The sequence below is a fragment of the Triturus cristatus genome, chromosome 10, assembly GCF_964204655.1.
Source record: "Triturus cristatus chromosome 10, aTriCri1.1, whole genome shotgun sequence".
NCBI lineage: Eukaryota > Metazoa > Chordata > Amphibia > Caudata > Salamandridae > Triturus > Triturus cristatus.
Window position 1 is genome coordinate 883,241,423 of NC_140593.1, and position 12,954 is coordinate 883,254,376.

General features: G+C 41.1%; 1 protein-coding gene across 1 annotated transcript in view; it reads left to right on the forward strand.

Moving 5' to 3' along the window:
* LOC146796165 (uncharacterized) overlaps positions 1–4,831 on the forward strand; it is a 202,136-nt gene extending 197,305 nt beyond the window's left edge. The window contains exons 8-9 of the mRNA XM_085628568.1: positions 1,485–1,607; positions 4,567–4,831. Of these exons, the coding sequence (XP_085484694.1) occupies positions 1,485–1,607; positions 4,567–4,581 (138 nt within the window). The 3' untranslated portion in view covers positions 4,582–4,831. The remainder of the gene's footprint in view (positions 1–1,484; positions 1,608–4,566) is intronic.
* Positions 4,832–12,954: the final 8,123 nt, after the last annotated feature.

Genomic DNA, 12,954 nt, shown 5'->3' on the forward strand with positions numbered 1-12,954 from the left:
CAGAACACAGCATCTTAAAATAATTTGCTTGCCTAGGGGCTGGATAAGAAGGAAGGCAATTGAGTTTTTCCAAGTGCAACTTAACAGAAATATGCCAAGGCACGTGGAAAAGTAGATAGGCTGTGGCGGTCTGTACGATCTTTAGATACTCAATGTGCTATCTAAGCAAGGCTAGTAGCACGGCATTGGTGCAATCGAGGAACAAAGATAGAAGGTCCATTGAACAAGACACATTTAATATCTAGATTAAGAAAAATTTGCATTTTCCTTAAACTCCTGAGAAGATAAAAACGGGTATGTGCCATATTGTTGACAAGCAGAACGATCATCAGGCCAGTGAGAGCTAGAGGCCCTGGCGCTGCTGCGCCCTTGGAATTGGCGGCCTCCTACTCCTACTGTGCATTAAGTGCAGTACGAGAGCCAGCTGGGCAAAAGCAATGCACCGAAAGCACACAGAATGAGACTGGGCTGGGAACTTAGACAATGGGAGAGAAGTTGGATCATGGCACAGAGATTGACCATGGAGCATGATGTGGTTCACATTAAAAGCGGACACAAGCGAGAGAGGAACTAGAGGTAGGGAAAACAACAGAGAGTGCAGGGTAAGTGTATATGGGGGCAGCAGCAAACGAGGGAGAGATCTAGAAAACACATGCACTCTCATGGAGCGCCCTAATATGAAGAAAAATGTATCTCCTAAATTTGAGCTGTCAGAGGATAAAAATCAGCCAGTCAAAAGAATGGTAAAGAGGCCATGGTTTTACCTTAGTTGTACGTTTCCTTCATATCCCATACAGTTCCTGTTCTAGGTAGGTGCAGCATTTTATTGAATACATTAGTGAGGTTCTACCTGGCATGTGGTCATCTTTGTGGTCACATGCCAGGAGTCATCTTTGCTTCAGACCTACGAGCCACCCCACAAAAGAGTGGCCTTTCAGGAGATCTCCCTATTGCCGCAAAGGTCAGTCCGCTCAGGACATAACATACAGAGTGAAGTTTGTAGGCACAGCAGCAATGTTGGTCTTCTGGACAACATGTCCTCGCGTTTGTTTTTGCGCATGAGTGTTTTTGCATTGAGGACCTTGAGACAAGTTGCAGCAAATATGCAGTATGTATAAAATACAGAGCTGCAGCAACCTTTGGGGCCCAATACCGCATTTACAAACGCTGACTTTATAAACTTAGTCAAACTGGTACTTATGAATGCGGTTCTAAAATTCGATAAAGCTACCCGTTTCCTTGGCTAAGGAATACACTCTGTGTAGTTGGAAGTATGGTTACAGCAGGAATTACGCATCCTTAAATGTATAGGTTCTAGATGCCATTTTTCCCAGTAGGAATAATGTAGTGTTCAACTGCTCTCTCTTCTTACCTTCTTGAACTACCCAATGGCCATGGTTTGTGAGTCAGAGGCAGGAAACGTGCAGAGATATCCTTTTGCCCCTTGCATTGGAGCCATCAGTCTTGATTTCTTTCCCCCACAGGTGGATGAAACAGGGTTGGAGGTGAGGGATATCGAGCTGGTGATGGCTCAGGCCAACGTGTCGCGCCCGAAGGCAGTGCGAGCTCTTCGGCACAACAACAACGATATTGTTAATGCTATTATGGTAAGTGCAAACTTTTTCGTAGTCAGAGGATGGTCATTCCTGAGACAGAATGGGTGCCACAAGGTGTAAGGGCTCAAGCCATTCCATCCAGGCCAGTGCTTCATTTGAGCAGATGGTTGCAGCTGGAGTCCAACAGTGATCTCTGTTGGGGACCGGACCTTTTATTTTTTTATTTTTTAAATTATTAGACTTTGACCCATAACAAGAGAAGGAGAGAGAGCAGAGGGGAATAGATGGAGGAAGACTGTAAAACAATGATAAAGGGAGGAAGCAGAGATGAAAAGAAACTCACAAGAGCAAGATATAGGGCAGGGAAAGTACATTGGAGGATGAAAGAGGCATGATGTGGACTCAAGACTAGACAGTCTTGGTATTCAGCGGCCCTGACATTTATCAGCGGCACCAGTAGACTTCTGAAAACAATTGGGGTGCTGGTGCCTAATATTGTATAAATTAAGCACTGATCTGGGTGACAGCAGTGAAGATTTTCTCCCACGGTGCAGACCTCACCCACAGCACTCCATCCAGAGTACATACTAAATACACACTGTATTTCACTCACAGTACAGGCCTAACACAGCATATATGAACATGCACAGCACTCCACACAATGTACAGCATACTCCATGCACAGTACATATCGAAAACATACACACTATGCCATCCACAATACTCCAAGGTGGTGCTCATAATCAGTCCTTTTGTGGCCAAAAAACACTATTGCAGGGTCAAATCTTGTGTTCTCTAACAACCCGTTGACTGGTGCGGTCACGAAACGTATTTATCAACTCCAGGCATTGCAAAACACTGCTGATAGAGCCCAACTACCACTGACAAATTAGAACATATTTGTCCAGCAGTTCAGCACTGCACTGGCTTCCAGTCTCAGTCGGTCTAAAGTTTGAGGACCTTATTTTGGTACACAAAGCTCTGAATGATCGTTTTCAACGAAATCCTCCTCTGGGCTTAAGCGCTACACACTTCCTAGACCTTTATGATTCGCCAGAACTTGCTGAACGTGCCCCGGGGGCGCAGAGCCCTGTCACGTTCAGACTCTTTAACTGCGCGCGCTGCTGCATCTGTTAGCGCCCACCAGCATCTTTTCTGAATATGGGTGATCCATAATGCAAAACGTAACTAGTTTAGTTAGATAAGTGATCTAGTCTTTCCTCCAGTGAACACAGGCCTATGAGTTAGCAGATATAGGCTATGATAATGATGCAAACGTGTCCCCTCACTGCAGAACCAATGCATATACAAAAGTCCACAATACAGTACACAACGCGAACATACACAGCACTTCACTCACAGCAAACCACTAACACATACAGAGCAATCTAGCCTCAAGACACAACTAACATATACCCTGCACTGAATCTACAGAACACATCGAAAACACCCTGCATCCCATTCTCAGAACAGACTTAACACATAGAGGGCAATCCACCATCAAGCGAGATCTAACACATAGACTGTAATCAACAGCAGAGTACACAATAACAACATACACAACATTCCAGTTCACACACAGTGCAGATTAAACACATAAGGAGTATAAATAGAAGATGCATATAACCACTATACACAGCGGATCACTCCCGTTAAAAATATAACACATACACAGTAATCAACCGGCGTAAATCAAAGACACAGCACTGTGTACACAGCACTTCGGACTCCTCCCAACAGTAGAGATGGACCATGTAGACAGCAGTCCCGCCACACGACAGCGCCCTCTTGTACAGAACACTCCTGCATGTGGGTCAGAGTTCTGTGGGCCAGAAAGTGTATGTAGTTCCATGGTGAGGTGTTGTTGCCAAAGATAATCTCTTGTCATGTCAATGTTGAGTTGAAGACAGCAGGCTTTCGCCCACTTTGCCACATTCATCATACAGGCTTTGAATTTGTTTCTTGTGTTTGAGTCTTTGTCTGAGAGAAGGAGTATCAGTTGGGGGGTTGTCCGCGTAGAGGATTTTGATTCTGTCGGTCCGGAGCACGTTGACCAGAGGGATCATGTACGTTTTAAAAAGCAATGGGCTGAGCGAGGAGCCTTGGGATACTCTGCAGATGAGGTTCCGTGCCTTCGAGGAGTAGGGAGTTCAGTCTGACTGCTTGACTTCTTCCCAAAAGGAAGGAGCAGATCCAGACTGTTTCTCTATTAATAAGACTAGACTACAGGTATTAACCACCTTCTTTTTAGATTTCTTTTTATGTCCAGGTACACTATGTATTGTTGTATGTTGTATAATTCCATTGGCTTTTTTGTAAACCCAACAAATACTTTTGAAATTGGGCTCTTCATAAACACAACTCCACTGACATGAGAAATTATCACCCACAGGCTCATTCTGCCCTCCTATAGAGTCACTCTTCACAAAGAACAGCTCCGTCCTCATACAGCAACTGTGAATCCTGTACCCTACTCCAAAGACGACAGTCTCCTCTCGCATGCAGCATGTTACAATAATACGGAGAACGTCTCTTCATACATATTGTTCGCTCTACAGAACTTCTAGCACTACACGCAACTATCTACCACAAGTCAAATCTCTGTTGATACAGAGCTTCAAATAGTAACATCGACCTCACATAGACAACACTCCACAGAGACATTCCCTCATCAGAGCACTCCTTCCACTGTGAGCCTCTACCTATTATGGGTGTCCACCAAGAGGGGAAAAGTCCCTCTGACACACCACTAACGTACAGCCCCATCACATACACTTGTTCACATATATTATAGAGCTGTCGACTACATTTCAAGATTTACATCCAAGAACATCCATCTCTCGACAACAAAGGCTTGTGGCAAATCTGGGAGTACCCATAGGCCCCCATAATACAATTGTCTTCTTCCTCTCCTTGCCCACTTAGCTTCTTCTTCCACGTACCTTTACATGTCCACATTCTGAACCTATTTATTTTCATAGTCTTGTAACATTGGTCTCTTTTCTTGCAGGAGTTGACTATGTAGCTGACGAAGAAAAGCCCGAAGCTCTTTATCTCTGTATAGATGCACAGTATTCATATCACGGCCAGGGCTGCTCTTACTACATATTCTAGAATTGCAAATGTTCCTCCTAGTTTGCATCTATTATGCTGCTGAATAAAAACCCGCCGGATTTATTCCACCCTCTTGTCTGCGGACTCTTCTTTGCCTCGTCTTTACGGATGTACTAAGCAAGAAGGGTGTATTAAATAGCGCTGTGAACCAATTGGAAAATCCCAACCATTTATTTTGTTAACCATAAAGGGTTCAGTGTGTGTATGTACAAGATGCATAGGTACATGCGAAAAAACCTTATTTTGAAAATGTAAGTTATGCATACCCTGCTCGCGCCGGGATCTGAATTCTGAGATTTGCGGTAAACACCGCACCACTGCGATTTTACCCTGAAGAATTTTGGCAGGACAAACCTACCGAAATTTAACTGATAAAAACATGCAGCAGATTCAGAGTCATGTAAGGAAATTGTGCAAAAAGCACAAATTCTGAATGTAACTCCTTACTTTCCAAATGAACGATCAAACAAGCATTGGCAAAGCCAACAAGTTTCACACACACACACACACACACATATATATATTGGCTTTGTCAATGTTTTTTTTTACGTGTTGCACAGCAGTTGAACTGCTGTGCAACGTTGCTTGAATTTAAAAAAAAGCACTACGATGCAGCCAGCATTTTTCGTATATTAACGCCTATTTTTTTTACTTTAAGACATGTTGCTCAACTGCTGTGCAACATGTAAAAAAAACACACATTGACAAAGCCAATAGATTTTGCATAGGTGAAACCTATTGGCTTTGCCAATGTTTTATATTCACATTAGATTTCGCTGACAGCGCATGTGCGCTGGCTGTACAGGCGAAACCTAAAAAATTAATGTTATCTTGAGTAATAAAACTGTAAAGCGTTGCAATACTTTCATGTCGAGTTCATGTTGTATATAACTGCAACAAAGATGGAACCTACAGACATCCTTCACGTGCGTACATGTGCCTGTGTAAAGCCATTCCTAAACACAGTGAAATCTAGTATGCATTTCTATATTCACACAGAACGATCAGCAGTCCAGCGCTATCAAGTTTCTCAGGTCAGTCCATGTCTTGATAGCGCATCCAGCTCTGATGTGTTTTTTCATTCTGTGTTTATTCCGCAGGTTCAAAATAGATGTATATTCTTGTGCAGCACCCTCTGGTTTGAAAGGGTCCTGCACACTTGTGGGAAAGAGCTACAGGCAGTGGGGCATTTGTCTGTATAAGCCCTGATGATGGGTCGCCTGGGATGCCCCTGCACAATCTCCATTGACCACAAACTTTCTTGAGAAAAAACACGTTGGACGCAATTGCTGAAAAATGATATGTCTGTGAGACGGATTGCCTCGACAATGTAGTATTTCAACGCTGCCCATAAAAATGCTTTGTTTTTATTTTGCGCTGCTGTGCTATCTGTAAAAGAAGAAAAAAAATTACAAAAGCTAAATAGTTCTGCGTGAGCTATTTGAATTTGTTAATATTTTTTGAAGCTGGGTTAAAGTAAATAAAAAAATGAGCAATGGAATGCCAGCGCTGGCTATTGTAGCGCTTTTTGTTGTAAGGCGGGGGAAGGGGACAAAAAAAGGACATGAGTGGGGGTGGGAGGGACGGCGACAACAATGAAGTGGGAGGAGAAAAAGATAGGGAAAACAACAAGGATGGGAGAGGGGGTGGGAGGGATTAAGAGAAGTAGATGGAGCCTGCAAACACATACGCCCTTAAGGAGTGCCTGATTTAAAGAGAAAAAAGTACATGTACAAGCTGCGGCCAGTGGAAGGACACTGTCTGCAGAGACTGAAAACGGTACTTGGTCCAAGCTCCATGTATGATAGAATGTCAACAAACACACAAGAGAAAGTAGAAGCTGCTGGAGGCTCTGACCAATCAGAAGCAAGGAGATGAGAGCGACTTGGGAGCCAACCAATGGTAAGTAACTTTAAGTACTGGCCGGGCTGCTAATCCGTTATTAAGCTTTTTTTTTTTTTTTTACAATAGCTTTCACTGACAGCCCATGCACGCTGTACAGGTAGAACCTAAAAAGAAGATATTAACTGTACCGGCTGTCAATATTTTTCAAATGCCATAAATACCTTACCCTTTCCCAGCCCACTTGAAATCAGGGCCTAATGCTTTGCAATTATTCAGCAATCACATTATGCCTGCTGCAAATCAATTGCTTAAATGGAAAATAACCGACAACACTCAGCTCAACTCACGCCCAACCCCTTCCACAACACATCCCAAATAAACAAGAAAGCTGTTTGGTCACAAATGTATTTACTTGTAACAAAAACTCCATACATAAGTCATACATACAAAAGAGCTTCTCCAGGATTTGTGGACCAACAGGGCTGACAATGCCAGAGTCCAGTCCCCATTTGAAAAGTTTCATGCCAATACCAACCATTGTGTGTGCTTGTGAGATGTCACGCAATACACCATAAGCTTCCGGCTCAAGGACATAAATCCAAGTCATAAGATGACGTCCCCGCAGGTCAGGGGGCAGCAGTGTGTTCTTCTGCACTCTTCAAAGTATATCTTTAGCATAACCTATACAAGCTCTTTGCAGGTGCAGAATGTGAAAAAAAATACAAATATGAGGAAACCTATTTGCAACACATAAGTTGGTTCGTCGAGTGGACAGTGAGCATGCCTCTGCAATACATACATTTCTGGTTCTATAAGGGAAACAAAGTTTCTAAGCAGAAGAAAAGCTAAAGACCATGTCCAGCCGGGAGGGAAACAGGGAGGAATTGGGCACATTGTTTAGGCACTGGTCAATGTCTAGTTCTGTTTGCAGCAACAGTGGGTTTTCGGCACCTACTTTTGGAATAAGTGCACCAGTAGCATGATGAGGAAGGGCATACTCAAAGAGACTAATATCTACAAGGCCATCGACCTCACCTGCCCTTTTCCTCCTCTAGCTACCCTCCACACATTATCCTCCTTCTCATGAGATACTAAAAACAGGGGAAGACCACTTCATCCACAAGCACGCGTCCACTGTTTCCTCTCTGGTGGTCACACTCTTTTTGCTCTTCCCTTGCTCTGACCTCATTAGGCATTATAAAAATAACCAATATAACATAACATTTATAGTGTTGTAAATCCCAATAAATGTGTCCCCCTGTTTTCAACAGACATGACAATTCAGTTTTACAATTTGGAACACAAGGACAGTTGTAAGAAACAAAATAGAGTATTCATACAATTTTCATCCGCCCCTCTTGAGCTTGCCCATTGGAGTCGATCCACAACGTGTCTTTGGTGCTTCTTTATAATTATTTGTCCTGCTTTCCTGGATTCATACATAATAAATAAATAGTACTCAGTCAAACACAAGTGCTCGATTACAGAAAAATAAATGCTGTTTGGAAAAAAAAAGGTGGCGCTCTAGGCACCACATTTGCTGGATTCTGAACTAAAACACATTGAACAAAATGAACTTAATTCGGAAGTATTGTATGAAATAAGGAAGTAATACAAACATCAGCTGCTATCAACAGGTAAGGTGAAAGGGTTAAAAGGCACTTGACTCATTACAGTCCTTTTAAAACGCTGAACAACAATGCAGGTGTTACAGAGTACTTCTAAATGATCTTCACAACGCTTAAGGGCGTACTACTTTACTAATTGTTTCACAAAAACCTACCAGTCAAAGGGTTATTTCTGAACATAACTTTTCAGTCCTAGAATGTCTCATCACTAGTTCGCTGATGTATTGACTTTAAGCAGAATTGATGCAATTTTTAATAATCTCAGGTAGGCCTGGGGGTGGAGGATGTTGCAAATCTAGTGCGATTGATATCTAAAAGTCAAGCTGGCTGGACATTGTGGAGGGTTAAGAAAAACAACTCATCTCTGAAAGAATGTCCAGTATTCATGGTTATCATACGCTTTCCATTTTTTGAGGACAGCTCGTCCACGACACAAAGTATGGGCGTTGCACTTAAGGGCAACCCTTTCAGTGTTCATATTCCACCCATTCAATAAGTATTACACTTTGTTTTGGGGGGGAGGGGGGTCTTCTTTATGATGCAGGTATTCTGTGTTGCAGTTCCTACTGTTTCCCCCTGTAATAGTGTGTCTATCGCTTATAGACACTATATTGCCTTTGCCTGGAGCAGTCAGTAAAACGTGTTCATGATACCCAATGCAATGGTACTCCATTTATCAACCTCGAAATTCGAACTTGTAGCTTGCAATCAAAGACAGTCAACAGCAGCAGATGCTTAACTCACCAAGTAATTTTGCAGTTAAATCCATTCCTGTTCAACTCTTATGTTTTGTACTACAAAATAAATGTGCAAAAAACTAACACGACCAAAGGTTATGACGGACACAAATTCTTAAAGGAAATCTGGAGGCTCTATGGCCAAGCTGAGATGGCAAATATTGATAGAGTTTTACCAAGGTCACCTTCAAACAGAATTTGTTTTTCCATACGTTACTGATCCCTTATTTCCATTCCCAGAATGTGTAATTAGCCCTCACACAGATACCTCTATGGATGAGACCGTGTACAGATGTGGGAAAATCATCAGTACCACAGTACATTAACAAGACCTTGGCTGTACTGATAGCACCCCTGCTCCTTCACAAACACTTTAATAATTGACCAATTGGTGAAACATCTTAAACTTTCATATTTGACAACATTCTCCGAACAAAAATAGGTAGGATTTTCAGGTGTCGAAGTAGCTAATTAGCATACTAATCACATCACCACAAATTAAATTACAATAACATTGTGCCAACATCACAGGTGATCGCAAATGAAATTAAATCTAGATCAGAGTAAATGTGGCAGCTTGCCCAGATTGCATCAGTAAACATAAATGACATATCATAAGTGAGTGAGCTTTGATTACTGTGGCCAGCCTAACTTTACTAATGCGTGGTCAGTTAGTACACGGCCAGCAAGTGCAAGACTGAACTCTGTCTTTGCATTCTTAATATGTCACACCAATTTTTTTTCCAAGGCTTGGTTTTGAAAGAAGATGCATCTTTCTACCTCTCACTGTCAAACAATAGTAATGGGAAACCTTTAGTTGCACAAAATAGAACCCTAATTGTTATATGGCATACAAGAAAACTAACACAAATAAAAGCCTGTTTTTGTTTGCAGCTGAAAGTAGTTCACAGCACAAGCTCCGAAAAGAATGTCACAACAAGTCGGGCAGCAGTCATTAAAAGGCTGTAGGAAAGTGTTACAAAAATGAAATCGGAAGGCAGTAGAATTTGCCACAAAAGCAGTGAATCAGAATCAGAATAAGCTTTATTCAGAAAGTTAATTTCTATCCATAAAAGCATTTACAATTTAACAGATCGTCTTAAACATTTAAAAACAAATAGTTTATAAAAATATTATTAAACACCATCTGTCCACGAAAACTCATTCCATGGTTCTAATTAAAATGCAGAATATAGCAGCAAGTAATCTCAAAGAGGACAGCAAAAGCAGTGACCTGCTGCCTAAGTCGAAAGGGCTGGCAAGTATGTACTCTGTTTCATTAAGAATTATTTTAACCCAGACGCCAAAATACATATGGAAAGAAAACCAGCACATAACGTGGACATGGTTTCTATCTCAACTCCTTAGAATTTTTACTTCTAGAGTTTACTCTATGGGAAAGAGTGGTCTAGCGGCTAAGCTATTGATTGTGGAAACAGAGGCTCAAAATTATGCTTCTGGCTCAAACCTTGATAAGATGATATTTCTCTGAGAACAAAAATCCACTTATGTTGCCCTAGGAAAGTTTAAATTCTCCTAAAAGCAGAAAAGCTTAAAACAGTCCACATTCATATCTAACTGTTAAGGAAATGGGAAACGTTTTCTAAAGTATTGTATGCACGCATGTCTTTTCGAATGCATCACCAATGGCCACATCAAATTGTAATATTTTTTTCTGACATGCACGGTTGTAGTGGAGAATATCATAAGCTAGGGGATGAGCGAGTGTTACACAGAAAAGAGAGGAAGGTCTACGTGTACAGGAATCACGCTGAAGGTAATGTCCTTACTTCCTCAGTGACAGAAGACAGTATAAACCCATCTAGGATTTTACTAAACGGATTTTACATAAGCTCCTGGCTGAAAGCAGCAGCTTTTCCTAGATTTTGTGTGTCCAGCCTGTCATGCAAAGTTGCTTACATTGCTGCCCTAAATCTGCCTGGAACATGAACGTGTCTTTGGAATGGTACCAATGCTGCCGTGGCTCAAATGGAATAAGAAAAACGTTTCTGAGAAGCCTCAACTCGAAAGATATATGACATAACTCAAAATACCTAGTTAGCACTTGTGCCTGAAGCAAAAGTAACCATATTGCACAAACAGTTGCTCTCCGAATAGCGTTTTGTCCTTTTTAAGACTAGGGTTCTAGTGAAAGAAACCGCGTACTTTTCTTTAACAATACTAATGAAGCTTGATGCTCTTGTAGTTTCACATACTGTGCACTAATCCAGTGGTTGGGTCTGAAACTGAATCGTATTTTGAAGGTTTTTAAACTTTTGGGTGTTGACTGTGAACTGAGTCATGATGTCTCACTTTTACGTCGATTGTAAGCCCTCAATGCCCCAATTATGACTAAAATTTTCAATTATTTTCTTTTTTGTACTCCAATTCCTCTCTTCAGGGGAGGTGAGAGAGTTACTTGTGCATCTAGAAGAGCATCAAGCAGTAAAAATATTTTTGCAGGTAAGTAACCTGTTTCTTTTGCAGTGTGAGTCTCTTCTAGATTTACATGCTGTGCATAGATTATGTAGCCATATTATCCCCTGCCGAGGAAGGGTTGAAGAGTGAATAGTGGCAAACAAACATCTTAAAACCATCTCACCCACTAAAGCCTTCTTTTGAGACTGAACATCTATTCAACACAAAACTGTGTGGTAAGCATATGTTTTGAAGACCAAGTGGATGTTGAACATATAGCATTATGTGATACATTACCCATGAACGCAAGTGTTGCTCCCGTTTTGTGAGTAACTGTCTGACTCTCCTTAGTGAAGTAACTACAATGAGGTTAGCTATTTTAAGAGTTATGGGGCACATGCATCATTGTTTTTTGCGCTCACAAAGGGGCAGATTCACAGACTCTGCCCTTTGCGACCACAATTTTTGCATTTGGAATGCATCATCTCAAATGCAAAAATCGCTATTTAAGTAATCGCAAAATTTGCGATTACTTAAATTGCGATTGCAATTAGGGAATCGCAAATTGCGATCCCCTAAATGCAATGCAACACAAAAAAAAATAGCAATTTCTATTTTAAGAAAAGCAAATTACCATCAACTTCCAGTTGATGGTAATTTGCGCAAACTTTGAAAAAAGCATAAAAATGCATTTTTCAAAGTCACATTTTACACACACATGCATGTGTGTATGCAACATGTGTGAAAATTGGAATTTCAGGGGTGCAACAGGGTATCCTTTTGGAACCCTTGCACCCTTGAAATTGCATGCGCAATTTGCGAGTACCTATTGGGTACTTGCAAATTGCGCATGCAATTTCCATTCATTCCTATGGGCCTCTGGGCGCATAGGAATGATTGGGAATCAATTCCTTAATTGCGACTCGCAATTTGCGAGTCGCAATTAAGGAATTTAAAGGAATTAAGGAATTTAAAGGAATCACATTTTTTTGCGATTCCTACATGAATTGCATTTTGTGATTTCAAAATTCGCTATTTAGAAATCGCAAAATGCGGGCTTGATGCATTTGCCCCTAAGTGTTTTAAAGAGGTCATATGCACTGGCTGAAAAGGTTCTTTTATGAGACTATCTAGAACCAGATTTAAATTCCATGTAGGTGGCAGTACCTCGTGGTGGATATAGTCTTTTAGCTTTTGATTAGAAGCATTCTAAAACGATGTTTTTGATTTACTCCTTTGGTATATGCAGCTAAAATTGATAAATGGACTTTACTGAAGTATAAATCAATTTGCATTCCTGCAGATACATTAGGTGTTGTACTGTGACCCTTTCGTCATATTAGTTGTAAACATGTTGTTCAAACACCCGTCTAATTATATTGCCAAATGCCATATTTTTTGTATTGTCTCAAAAATAGGTAGGACAACGTTTTTTGTTTGGTAATGTAAAACATTGTGGTAGTGTTGTCAATCACTATTTGTACCACTTGATTCTAAACTTGGCTTTGAAAATTCTTTCGTGGCAAAAATACCATTGTTACTTCTCGATAATTTTAGGTCTTACTTCTTTTGGTGACCATAGCCCTCTGGCGCTCAATGTTTGTTGATACGCTTCTCAAACCGTCTGTGATGCATCTGTTATGATAGTGATTGAGG